The 13,927-nt window shown below is 33.6% G+C and overlaps 1 protein-coding gene and 2 long non-coding RNA genes across 4 annotated transcripts; 2 read left to right on the top strand and 1 right to left on the bottom strand.

Moving 5' to 3' along the window:
- Positions 1–1,873: 1,873 nt before the first annotated feature.
- Positions 1,874–2,407, top strand: LOC109129442 (uncharacterized). The gene has a single exon (XM_019237693.2). It carries the CDS (start codon positions 1,874–1,876, stop codon positions 2,405–2,407), a length of 534 nt encoding a protein of 177 aa, XP_019093238.2.
- An 8,734-nt stretch (positions 2,408–11,141) lies between these two features.
- Positions 11,142–13,421, bottom strand: LOC104749843 (uncharacterized). Its single transcript, XR_002035959.2, has 3 exons — positions 12,722–13,421; positions 12,243–12,295; positions 11,142–11,496 (listed from the first exon to the last, which is right to left on the bottom strand). It is a non-coding gene; the product is annotated as an uncharacterized LOC104749843 (long non-coding RNA).
- Positions 11,948–13,244, top strand: LOC147925126 (uncharacterized). Of its 2 annotated transcripts, XR_015584708.1 has the most exons (3): positions 11,948–12,319; positions 12,449–12,513; positions 12,704–13,244. It is a non-coding gene; the product is annotated as an uncharacterized LOC147925126 (long non-coding RNA). The 2 variants fall into 2 exon arrangements; XR_015584707.1 differs by lacking the exon at positions 12,704–13,244 and having other exon boundaries at positions 12,196–12,319; positions 12,449–12,607.
- Positions 13,422–13,927: the final 506 nt, after the last annotated feature.

Genomic DNA, 13,927 nt, shown 5'->3' on the forward strand with positions numbered 1-13,927 from the left:
ATTGTAAATATTCCAGAACTTGACCATGACCTCCCTATGATAATAGGTTTCCCAGCAGCTCTAACACAAAATGGTACCCCTTACCCACAATCCCGCAAAAAATATCTAAATTCTAACCTTAAGCACTCTCGTTCCCACCCCTCGCTAATAAGCCCCCCTCTGCAACCAAACCCAAAACTGTCACCATAGACAACAACACCCATCTCCCTCTCCCCTTGTTCTATCTCCCGCCTTTTGGCTACTGATCATGAGCTACTATTGGATACCTCTCTTCTTGAAAGAGAGTCTCTAGCTCAACATTAACGGATACAAAGCACTTTTATGGAATATCCGCGGCCTAAATGACCCGGATAAGCATCTGCCCTTTTGTAATTGGCTTAGGACTTACCAGCCGCTTTTTGGAGCTATTTTGGAAACACATATAAAATAACCTATGTTGAACCGAATTATGGAGAAGGTCTGCAAAGGATGGAAGTATACCTCTAACCATTTATCAGACGAGGATGGCCGCATTGTGATAGTCTGGAAGGATCTAGTGTCTAAAAGAGTGTTGCATCGATCAAGGTAAACCATCACATGTGATGTCACAATTGCAAAAAAACTTCAATTTGTGTTCACATCAGTCTCTACTTCTAACCTAAGAGAGGAGAGAACCGATGATCTAGTATCAAATAAAACCTAATGTGCACTCAACCACGATCTAGTGGTGTCGTCGTAACACTTCAGAGTCGAATCCACAAAGACCAAACGATACACTACGAAATTATATAGATCGAGTATAGCTAAAGCAAGAGAAAGTTTGTGTTTCAGGTAATCAATTAAAAGCAGAAAATAAATAAAGGTTTTGAAATCAAAGAAAGGTATTGGGCGTAGGGAATCAGTTAGGAGATACAATCACAAATTTAGTTGATAGATTGGGAAAGCATTAGACACCGTTCTTAAACTCAAAACTCAATTATAAAGCTAACCTACTTCCGCAGCGATAGCTAACTATGCAAAGAAATAACTAGACCCTAAACTTCCATTTGGATCTAGCTAAACAAGAAAGCATTAAAGCTCAAGTTTTGATTCGTTCACAAAGTGCCTCAACTTCAACTTCCGTTGGCTAAGGTCCACCTTGCTCACCTATGTTTCTTTCAAGTAACTCAACAACACTTTCGGTGCCACGATGAGTTTAACCTAAGATCTTAATCTAGGTGATCAGTCTAGCTTAAGCAATAAGAACAACTATAGATGAAGAACAATAAGATCAATCCCAAATCTAACAAACTTAAGTTTAGAGAATCATAAACCCCCTTTTGAAACCCGAAACCCAATAGTAAAACTACTCAGACATAGAAATAAAAGAACAGCAAAACAAGGATGAAGAAATCATAATTGAATTGCAAGGAGAAGTAAAAAAGGGTTCAGAAATCTTCTCCAAAGAGATACAAATGATAGAGATCTTCTCCCAAGCTTACAAGTCTAAAAAGCGGCGTAGAATAAAAAGATGTCTTTCTAGAGGTCGAGCCTCTTGCTTAAATAGTAAAATAAAACCCTAAAAGTCGGTTTAAAACGAAAAAAGGAAAAGTTGCTTCGGGTACGGGATCGGTCGATCCGAATGTGGATCAGCCGATCCAGGATGTTTTTTCTGTGTTCGTTCCATCTGCTTGCTAGTCCGATCAGTCTTCACTAAAATGGCTTTAGATGCTTGTTTTCATCCCCAAAACATTCAGTGTCCTTCAAAAGCAACCTAGAACCTGTACAAACTCATAAAAGACCAAAAAGACTCTAAAAGTACACTTTGACTCAATAAAAGACTCAAAACAAACCTAAAAACTATGGTTAAAACCTATAAAATACAGACACATCAACCGACCTTTGGGTGGACCTCATGCGCTTGCAGCATCAATTTTCTTTGGATACTTGTCCTTGGCTTGTAGGAGGGGATTTCAACCAGATCACCCACCCGAGTGAGCATTCCACTCCCTCCGTCAATAGCCTATCCTCTTCAATGACTGAATTCAAAGACTGTTTAACCCAAATGGACCTGTTTGACCTGAAGTTCCAAGGTCCTCTGTTTAGTTGGAGTAATCACCAACCTGCGGGCCCTATAGCGAAGAAGCTAGATCGTGTGCTTGTCAATAACCATTGGTTAACAATATTTCCTGATAGCATCGCTACTTTCCTCGCTCCTCTACCCTCTGATCACTCACCCAACTTAGTAGACCTTGCATACCAACTCCCTAAGGCTGGAACCAGACCCTTCAAGTTTTTCAACTACCTAACCAGACACCCAAACTTTCACCAGTTGGTAACTGAGGCTTGGATTCAGGCCGGAAGCTTTGCGGACAACCTACAAGACTTCTGTTGGAAGCAAAAGATCATCAAAGGAGACTTAAAAACTATAAACAGAGATAATTTTTAACAAATACAAGAGAGAGTGAGTGAGGCTAACCATTTGTTGCTAGATGTGCAGGTACAGGCTCTGAATAATCCTTCACTAAACATTTTTCAGATTGAGAGAGATCTGCACGTCCAATGGAGCTTCGTGAAGGGAATTGAAGAAAGTTATTTCATACAGAAATCTCGAGTTGATTGGTTAAAGGAGGGTGACCTTAATACCTCTTATTTAAAGAAAATATGCCAAGTGCGTGCAAGCTATAATACTATCCGATCCTTTCTCCTAGACTCGGGAGACTTGCTAGTTGATCCAATGGAGATGAGTGAACTAGCAATTGCTCATTTCAAATCCATCTTAGCACCTGATCGGTTGTCTATCCGTGTTGTTTGGTCTTCCCAAGAGTGGTTCACGTCACTTAATCCTTTCAGCTGTTCCCAAACTTAGTTTAGTGTCATGGTGAGGATCCCAACTCCGGAAGAAATAACCAAGGTTTTTATGAAGATCAACCCGAACAAGGCACCTGGTCCTGATGGCCTAACTGCAGGTTTTTACAAAGCTGCTTGGAGTATTCTTGGAGATGAGGTCACCACTGCTACTATTAACTTCTTCAGGACATCCTTCCTACCATCGTCTACCAATGCAACAATCTTAACTCTGGTGCCAAAGAGACCGGGAGCATCAAAAATAGTAGACTACTGGCCTATCTCATGCCTCAACACTCTGTATAAAGTTATCTCTAAGCTTCTTGTCTCCAAACTGAAGCCTATTCTCCCTTCCCTAATCTTGTCGAACCAAACTGCCTTTGTCAAAGATTGCCTTCTTCTTGAAAGCACCATTTTGGCAGCAGAACTCGTTAATGGCTACCACAAAGCTATTGGACCAAAACGCATCATTATAAAAGTGGATATTGCCAAGGCTTTTGATACACTATCTTGGGACTTTCTTTTTAACTGTTTAAAAGGAATCACTATACCTGATCAGTACCTGAGGTGGCTCCAAGCTTGTGTCTGCACCACTAACTTCACCATCGGCTACAATGGAATGGTCCATGGGTATTTCAAAGGTAACCGTGGGCTCCGACAGGGTGACCCATTATCCCCCTACTTGTTTGTCATTGCAATGAACAATCTATCACTCATGCTTAATAAAGCAGCTGAGGAGGGTCGATTTGGGTACCATCATAACTGTGAAGAAGCAAAGCTATCTCACCTGTGTTTCGCTGATGACCTCCTCATTTTTGTGGGTGGGACGCTCTCCTCAGTTCAGTTTGTAATCCAAGTGTTACATGAGTTTGAAGAACGTTCGGGTCTTGCTGTCAGCCTCCAAAAAACTCCATTCTACACAAGTGGCATAATAGATGAGGAAGTACAGTCGATAACTCGGTCCACAGGTCTCACACACGGCTGCCTGCCAGTCCGTTACCTAGGAGTACCTCTCTGCACCAAAAAACTCACCCTACAAGACTGCAAACCACTTCTACAACAAGTGAAAGGGAAAATAAGTAATTGGAGTGCAAATCACTTATCGTTTGCAGGTAGGCGATTACTCATTAACACGGTTATTGCAGGAATATCAAACTTATAGTGTTCCACCTTTATCCTGCCAAAAAAATGCATATCAAAGATCCAGTCATTGTGTAGTGCCTACCTGTGGAAAGGGGATGTTGAAGGACATCATAATGCAAGAGTCTCTTGGGCCACTGTTACACAACAAAGGAACAAGGAGGTCTAGGCATCCGAGATCTTAACTACTGGAATAGAGCGTGTATCATGAAGCTTATCTGGCTTATCTTCTTCCAGTCTGGTTTGGTGTGGGTAGCTTGGTTCAGATTACGCTTCCTTCGTGGGTCACTCAGCAACTATTGGACAATGAAGAAACGCCAGAACTACTCGTGGTTGGCCAATAAACTAGTCAAGATGTGGGAGGATGTTTATGGTTGGATAAAATTGTGGATTGGAAATGGAGCTACTTGCAGATTTTGGTCTGACAATTGGTCTCTTTTTGGCAAAATCAAGGACTACCTCTACTCTCCTGCAGATTCACGTCTGGGGATACCATCTACTACCACCCTTAACCAACTGTATCAGCAAGGCAGATGGTTGCTCCCGCATCTTACTACTCACTTCTCACTTTCATTACTACTTTAAATATGACTGATCAGGAAGACTACTACGAATGGAAATTAGGAGGTAGAACCTACCAGCGATACTCTACTGGCCAAATTTACCACATGCTTCGTCCTGCCTCTCCTCTGGTCCCTTGGCGCAAGTCGGTTTGGAACCCGAGAGGCATTCCTAAGCACAGTTTCCATACTTGGCTTCTGGTGTTGAATAGATGCCCCACTTGAGATCACATCCTCAACTGGGGGCTCCACACATATCCAAATTTTCTCCTCTGTATCTCCTACCCGGAGAGTCGTGACCACCTTTACTTCAATTGTAGCTTTAGTTGGTCCGTCTGGGCTTCTATCGCTGCTAGATGTCGGATCCAGCCTAACTCTTCACGGGATGTCACTCTTCAATGCATGCAGTCCATTCGAGGATCAAAAGCCGAAAGAACAATCACCCTACTAGCTTGGCAAAGCACTCTCTACCTAATATGGGAAGAGCGAAATCATTGACTCCATCGCCAAACCTTCCAAACTTCAGCCACTTTGATCCGACTGATTGATTCCATTATTCGCAACAAAATCTCAAGCCTCCGTGACTCAGATCCCTCTTTTGCTCTCTCACTGCTCGACTTCTGGTTCTCCTCATCATAATTGACGTTTACTATTCCATCGACCATCTAGAAAATGGTTCAACTAAGTTTCCGTTGTTGTGTTTATGGGCTACGCCCCTATTAAACTCTAAAGCTGGACTGCTTTTGTAATATTTTCCTGTTCTCTGTATTTTTAATAGAAAGTTTTTTTCAAAAAAAAAAAAAAGAATCACTAAGACAATTTTCATTGCATAGTTTTTGTGGATATCTTCACATAAATTTTATTTATAAAATACTAATATTATATTATGGGTGTCTTAAAAACAATAACAAACTTAACAAAAGTGACTCACATTTTCCAATACATATATATATATATATATATAAAATTATATGTTAAGACACTCTCCTAATATATCTAATGGAGATGGTCTAAATTTTAATTTAATATTTTATAAAATATCAAATTATAAATATGCATACCATAGTTTCTTATCTAATGTTAAATAAATATAGTCAAAACTTAAAAGTAAAGTAACTACTATGGACATTTTTTTTTTGGTTGCTATATAGTATGAGACTGGGGTTTAACTGGTCAAGTTACTCCAACAGAAAAAATGTCCAGTTGATATTGTTTAAGAAACTCACACACATACATAGGATGTGTTAAAGATGATGTAAATTTTATTTTTGGATTAATTTGCAAAAGAAAAATACTTAGGTTCACTCCTAAGGTGAACCTCTTTGTTCATTTCTTCCTTTTCAACCAATCAAAATCTTTTATACATTATTTCATTAAAAAAATAAATCGAAATTAAATTAAAAAGCAAAACAAATTAAGGAAACAAATTCTGTATACTTTTAATTAAGAAAAGTTACAAATATTGGTTTGATTTAGATTTTACAATTAGAACAATTTATGTCTCGGTTTGGGTTTACAAATAAGGTGATTAGGGTTTAGTTTTTATAATTAAAAACAAAATTATATGTCGGTTTGGGTTTACAAATAAAGTGGTTAGGATTTAGATTTATACTTAAAACGAAATTATATATCGGTTTGGGTTTACAAATGAAATGGTTAGGGTTTAGATTTAACAATTAGAACGAAACCATATGTCGGTTTGGGTTTACAAATGAGATGGTTAGAGTTTAGATTTTACAATTAGAATTAAAATTATATGACGGTTTGGATTTACAAATGAGAGGGTTAAGGTTTATATTTTACAATTAGAATAAAATTATAAATTGGTTTGGGTTTATAAAAAACGGTTTGAGTTTTTAATTTTATAATAAAGTATACAGATTTTGTTTCTTTATTTTATAAAGAATTGAATGAATATATTATTAAATATATTATAACATGTCAGCTTTTCATTCGTTAAAATAAAGAAAAGTGAACAAAGGGGTTCACCTTAGTAATGAACCAAAAAATTGTTCTTTCCAAAATAACATTACTTCGAAAACTACTATTTATTAGCGTGAAACTAGAAATAGTTAACACAAGTTAAATAAGTTGGAAAAGTTGAATGAACATTCATCCCATTTTTGTCATTCTAGATGAATAAGTTGGACAATTGATTCAACCAATTCAACAAAAAGTATTAGAAAAATGAACAAATCATTTAAAAAAATTGTTCAACTCACATCTATTATTTCGTAGAGGAATAACTTGAATCAGTAAAGTTACATTATATATGTACTAGATGTTTTTGCTATTGCAAAAACTTGGCAATATGAAAAGATATAATTTTTGAACAAGCGCCTAGATCTCGCAGTGGAAACTAATAACAGCTTTTATAAACTCTAAATCCACTAAGTCTTTTGCTTCCATTAAGCGTCTGGCTGTAGCCGTTTGGTTTTTTGAGTGTGACGAGTGCCGTGCCAATGATTCGAGAGGTTTTGGGGAGAAATTTTGTAATGTAAAATTTTAGAAAACTTAACTAACAATATATTATCTGAAATTTGTGTTAAAAAAAATTATAGAATTTTTGAATCAAATACTAAGAATTATAAAAGATGATAACAAAAAGGTTAATGATAATGATGATAAAGTTCAAATTTGTACTTAAAAAAACTTAAAACATTGAAATTAACTGAATAAATCTACAAAAAATATTTGTCAAATACTCAAATGTGGCCTAAAAAAATATGACCGAGGATGTGGCCTAGGGCTATTGCCCCATTTTTTATTAAGTAAGCACGGCATTGAGTGTGACTACTCCCGTTCTATCTGGTCACTCTTAGCTAGTAAGATCTCACAGAAAGCTCCAGTATCTCTCCCGCTAGCGTCTGACTGGGTCTTGTCGATCCAATCGTACCCTGCTCACTACGCTAGCAAGATCTTGAAGCTTCTACTCCAAGTATCCGTCTACATGATATGGAAAGAGCGGAACAGCGGATCTTCTCAGGGAACGAATCGTCTGCTTCAGCTACAAGAATTCTCATCGACTGTATCTTGCGCAACCGCCTCATCTCCTTCTCGTCGGAGGATCCTTCAACACCTTCCCTCCTTGGGTTTTATTTTGGTTGTTTCTCAGTGCCACTAGTATAGTGGCTCAAGCTCATATATTTTTTTTGTAACTGTTCCATTGCTCTCTCTGTTCTGAGGTAGGTATGTTTGTTTTTGGGTTTCATTGTAAAAATGTAAACCTTTTTTATTTATTTATCGGTATCTGCTGGTACATGATTCACCTAAACAAGAGTCAAGAGAGAAAACCTAGCTAGATAGGATATATATAGAAAGTAATTTGCCGGGATTATCCTGAGTATTTTAAGATGATTAAATTAAATATTATACTAAAAACAAGAATTATATCAAAATATTCTTTCTATTTGGATAGTTTTTATTTATCCAGTTTTCACGTAATGATTTTTTTGTCAACAGTAATCACACAATGATAAAATGGTTGGTCAAAGTACAATAGAAAAGCTGTAAATATAGAAAAGACAAATTATCTTAATTTTGTTTTCACAATCATGTCCTTTATTAATTCATTGAAGCGTCGTCGATGTTGCAGCCATGGTCCATGGAATCTGCCATACTTCTCGTACCGCAGTCCCATTGTTAGTTGTCTCTACAATAATTTAAACGGGCTTCTTTGTTAATTTGATGTATACATGTTATTTCTAATTTTTAAACTAATAACTATAAAAAGATATAACTCGAGTCTCGAGGAAGAATTATGTTTGAAATTTCACGTAAGAAATAAGATAAGACCTAAAGTACTAATCTAAGAAATACGTATTAATTTACTGGTTTTCAGATTGAGAGATTTTGAAAACATACACACATTGGTTCACTACTGATTCACCATGTTAAATTAGAAACTTATAATTATATTGGATTGGTGTGAAATATAATCGAAAACACAAAAGGATCTGAATTTCCTATATATATATATTTTTTTTTTTGACAATTTCTTGGCTTCGCTGATTTATAAAATTTCTTAGAATATAATACCATTTTAAAAGAAGAATATGAATTTTCATTCTAAAATTTCTTAGTACTATAATACCATATAACGTTTTTAATTTATTCATCTAATTTATCTACATGTGTCTATGTATGTGAATTTAGGCATGCATTGTATTAAGCATGCATTAATTAATATATATACATATATATATATATATATGTGTGTGTGTGTGTGTAATAATTATTTTCTTTTTTTAACCAATGAATTGATAGAAATCTGAAATTAATAAAAGTTTTTGTATTAAAAATATAGGATACTCTAAGAGGTTGAGTTTAGTGGGACGATCTCGTAAATAAAGCACATCCCTCCCATCTATTTTTAATCATAATCTTGATGAGAATTTTTTTTTTTGTTTTTGTTGGGCGATGAGTGGCATTGACATTGACCTTTATTTCATCAACAAACACAATAATTTTCCATGTCATAAACTTCTTATATAGATCAAGCATGCATGTGAGAGATGTAAGGATTACAACATAAAATGCATGCATAACAAACAAAAAGTGAATGGAAATGAATAGCTTTGTATGTTGTTTTGATTTCCTGAATAATGGTAGTTTTTAATGTAGAACAATAAGAAGTTTTTTTTAATCTTTGGCTCTAAAGTTTTTTTAAAAAAAAGGAACTTTCACTGAACAAATGCTAAAAAAAAAAGAAAAAAAATGAAGAGGAAACTTAAACATGCATGACAGACTTGTGAAGTGGGTCTACATGGTTAGTTAACGGATTTAATTATGGACTACACCGACAGACTCTTTTTTTTTTTCTTTTTTTTTTTACTTGGAACAGAATCACTGTATAATTTAAACTAATATTTACGATATTTCTAAGCTTATAATTTGTTTTATTTGAAAGTTTTTTTTTTAAGTGTTTTACTTGAAAGTTAAACTATAAACTAAAGGTAGAATCACGGTGCCAAGTTAAATACAATTAATTATACATACATTTAAATTCAAAAAATAGTATGCTTGGCATGTTAGTTTTAGTTGTGGTCACATGTCGGTAAAAATGGTTTTTATGTTAGTTGTGAGAATAAAAATACGAGGGTGTCCTATCAGTCTTATCAGAAATGTAAAATCGTAACGTTCGTAAGTTTGTCAGTGGGGGAGGTTGACATGAATCAGTAGTCGTCGTTCGTACATGCCATTTATAACATTGGACCTGCTTTGATACCGAGTTACCGACACTGGCTTCAAAAAACTATGGATTCTTTTTTCTCAAGCCATATCTAAATTGGGTTTTATATTTTAACTGGCCAAGTCACTGAAACCAATATTGTTAAGCTGTTGGATCGATCATTTTTTTTTTTCTTTTTCTTTGTGTCAGAGTCAAGTTGTTGGACTAATTTTATAAATTTGGCATGAATCATATGTATATAAAACACATAGAATAATTACTTTATGACTATAAATCAGCCCGAAAAACTAATTAATTTGGGATATAATAATAAATATATTAATTTCTCAAATTATTAATTATGAAGTATTAATATATATAGATTCATATATTTAGGTAAATAACTTTGGTAGTATATATTTAAATATGCAGAACTTATTTATGCAAAATTTGACAAATTAATCTCTGTTTTGATGTAGATTTATTAAATTACTTGTTATTTGAATAATAATGTATGTTGTGACGACATATTATAAAAAAAACAATGGTATATCAGATAAATAACTAATAGTGTGAAACTCTTAAAAGCGTGTATAACTAATAATTTTACTCTAAAAAAATATAATCTAAAAAAGAATTAAAAATAGAGCTATTCAAAATATATGTGGATAAAATTATATTATTTATTATATTTTTGGATGGGATATATAATAAAGTTTTTTTTTTAATTACTAGATAATAAGGTATAGAAGAAAAAATAGAATGGGATGGAGATTTCATAAGAATTCTTATGTGAGTTGAAATAAAGTTTATTTTCTAAGCTCTGATGTTACCAAAATTAGGAACTTTCTGAAATAATCCGACCCGTTTTTTTTGCAGAATACTTTTGTTCACCTATTCCTTTTTCAGATAATCAGATTATGCCACATAATAAATTGACAAAATAATAATTTCATATTTTTATATTTTTTAAAAAACTAATAATATATTAGTAAGTTTTGATTTACAATGTTATATGTCGGTTTAAATTTATAAATAGATTATATATTTACAATTAAATGATATGATATGTGAGTTTGAGTAAAAATTATGGTTTAGGTTTGAGTTTATAAATTAAAAGGGGAGGGGATTAGAGTTTAGATTTTATAATTAAAAAAAAAATTATATGTCGGTTTAGGTTGACGAATGAGAATTAGAGTTAGATTTTACAATTAAAATATATAATTACATGTCGGTTTGGATTGACAAATGATAATTAGGGTTTAGATTTTATAACTAAATGAAGTTACATATTAGTTTGAGTTTAAAAAGGAGAATTAAGGTTTATATTTTATAATTAAACGAGATTATATATATATATATATATATATTTTCAACAAGATTATATATATGTCGGTTTGAATTTAATTAAATTAATCTATTTTAATTTTTGATTAATAATTTTTAAAAATATTAATAAATATCTATTTTATTTAATATGACATATCATTATTTGATTGTTTTAAATAACATTATTTGATTGTTTTTTTAATAATAACAATATATTAATCAAGCACTCAATAATCTGTACTATTAATTGGAAAGCACACTTAGGATTAAAAAAAAACATAAAAACGATTATACCATCATGCCCTTTTGAAAAAAAAATTTGGAGACCATTAAAAAAAACGCAGAGGGCAAGTGGGGAACTTTCCATAGGCTTGACACGCGGATCCTGGAGCACCCAGATTAATTCTGTTCGGATCCTGATTAATATACTGAATCTCTCGCCAACCATATACTCCTGTAGCCAATCAGTCCCATTTGCCTACCAAGTTTTTTCTTTTTTTAAAAAGAATTAAACAAACCATTCAGAAACAGAAAGATATGGTTGTTAAGGAATGTATGTATAAATTAGAATGCCCATAAAAAAAAAAGTGAATTCCCTAAACCATCATCAATAAAAATATCATCGGATATCCTATCACTATTAATCGGTTTCCATAAATATGTGCTATTTAATCGGACTCAATCATCACCCAAATCAACACCGATGATATATTTCGAATTTATATATTTAGGTAAGTTTGAATATATTGTAGCTACATTATAGTAACCTTTTAAAATTGTATTAACTGATTATTCTTATCCTCTAAATTTTAGCAACTAACACGGATTTGAAAGTCAAAAATTTATTGAAACAAAATATTACCGTATCTCATGGCCATTATACCATTTCACCAAACTGGCTTCATTAGTTCTATAAATACAACTTCTACTCAAGAACTAATATAACACTTAAACTATTCAAACACACACAAAAAAAAAAAAAAAAAAAAAAAAAAAAACCTCGACCAAAGTTGTATAATCTTAATTCTCTTTATTCTTAGCACTGTTTATCAAAATATAAAAACTAATGTCACTATTGTCATTATATGAAACAGGATGAAGAATACGTCTAATACAAGGAGGCTTACACCATCTATCAACTTCAAACTAGAAATTTACAAGGAATTCTACCGGTATCAATAATCAGGTTCCAAATACTTCAGTTTTTTATATAGTTTCTCAAGAAATTAGAAACTTACTTGGATTACGCAGAGAACCATATAAGACTCATCCAATAATAAAATCTTTTTTCCTGCAAGGATATGAGCTTTTAAAGGTGAGAACTTTTTTTTTACATTTTTGTGGATTTGCTTTAAGGACGAAATGTAAAAGCTTTCTATAAGGGCGACTTTGATCAGCCTCTTTTGATTTTTATAGAACTAACAAAATTTTATGAACGGTATAGGAATGAGAGTTGTCACTCCTTTTAGAAGTTCAAAAAAACTGAAAAAGTAAATTCTTCTGGTCCATGTAAGAATTTCTATTTAATACCTACAAAGGCTACACAGTTTTCAGTATGTACTCAACATTACATTTGAAATTTCAGCGATTATTATTTAACTAACCAAGTTTTGTTTTCATGAATTGGCCAAAAGTTCGTTTTTTTTTGAATTGGCTAAAAACCTCTTGCAAATGTTGAAATAGTTGACTCTAAATTTAGGAAATAGTTCTAAAATACCTAATTGGGTCCACAACAAAACGCCATGGAGGAAGAGGAGATCTGGTAATATGGCGATGCATCCCCAGGAAACCAGATCTCAGAAGCAAGCCCCAAAAGAGGAGAGCTCTGGCGCAACTACCGACCCATAAGAGCCACAAACCAAACCGGAGAAAGAAGTCACGACAAACCGCCTAGATTCTCCCTGCCACCACATAACGACGACGCTCCGGTAAACCACCAACCAGAGTCAGAGAGCAAAGAGCCATAGAAACCGCCGGTCAAATCAATAAGAGAATTTGAATATAAATTGCTAATAAGACGATTCAATTCGATTATCGGATTGTCGATGAGAAACAAGTTTCCCTTTCCTTTTTCTTTTAATTTGTCGGCACAATTTTTTTGTCTTGGCTAAACGGCTACATTACAAGGATGAATACAAGGCTTTTGAAGCCCAAGAGTTAAAATGAACCAAACACAATATGTCACGTATTTGTAATCGTGTTTTTTTTCAGAATTCTAGAGGATTCATAAGACATCAAAACGACGTAAGAAATGAGAGCATTCAATGGAGCACCGTCAATTGGTCTCGACGGACACCTCTCGTTGGTGTCGACCACACGCTTTCTTAGTGTCGACCGACACCTAAACCGATAATCTGGTTTGCGGGCGTTACACTTTCTTTTTTTTTCTTAATACAATAGAAAAGCTGTAAATATATAGAAAACACCAATGTTCTAAATTTTGGATTAAATATTTATCTATCATGGTCTTCATTAAAGCGTCGTCGATGTTGAAACGTTTTTGACGTTACAAATTCTACAGTAAAAAAGATACTATATAGGAGAGACTACTAGTGATTTACACGAGACAACTAACCTTAATTAATAGGGTACGAAACGTTTTTGACGTGAATAGAAATGAAGATGTCATGTCAGCTTCATACAGTACTTAAGACAATTACTGAATAGCAACATGAATATGATTTTTCGATAGTACACATTTGTTTTTTGGGGATAACAATTGATATTGGATCTTGTAAAAAGTCCAAAATTATAATACTCCAGTAAAACTGTTATATAATAATTGATACTGGATGCTGTCATGTTAATAGAAAGTTTATATGTGATAATCCTTCACTCGAATTTAACACGTTATACTAGTGTATAATAAAATATGTAATCCATTGCAACTAAATTCAGAAACTATATATATATATATATATAT

Source organism: Camelina sativa, chromosome 16 (genome assembly GCF_030686135.1).
Source record: "Camelina sativa cultivar CO46 ecotype springtype chromosome 16, ASM3068613v1".
NCBI lineage: Eukaryota > Viridiplantae > Streptophyta > Magnoliopsida > Brassicales > Brassicaceae > Camelina > Camelina sativa.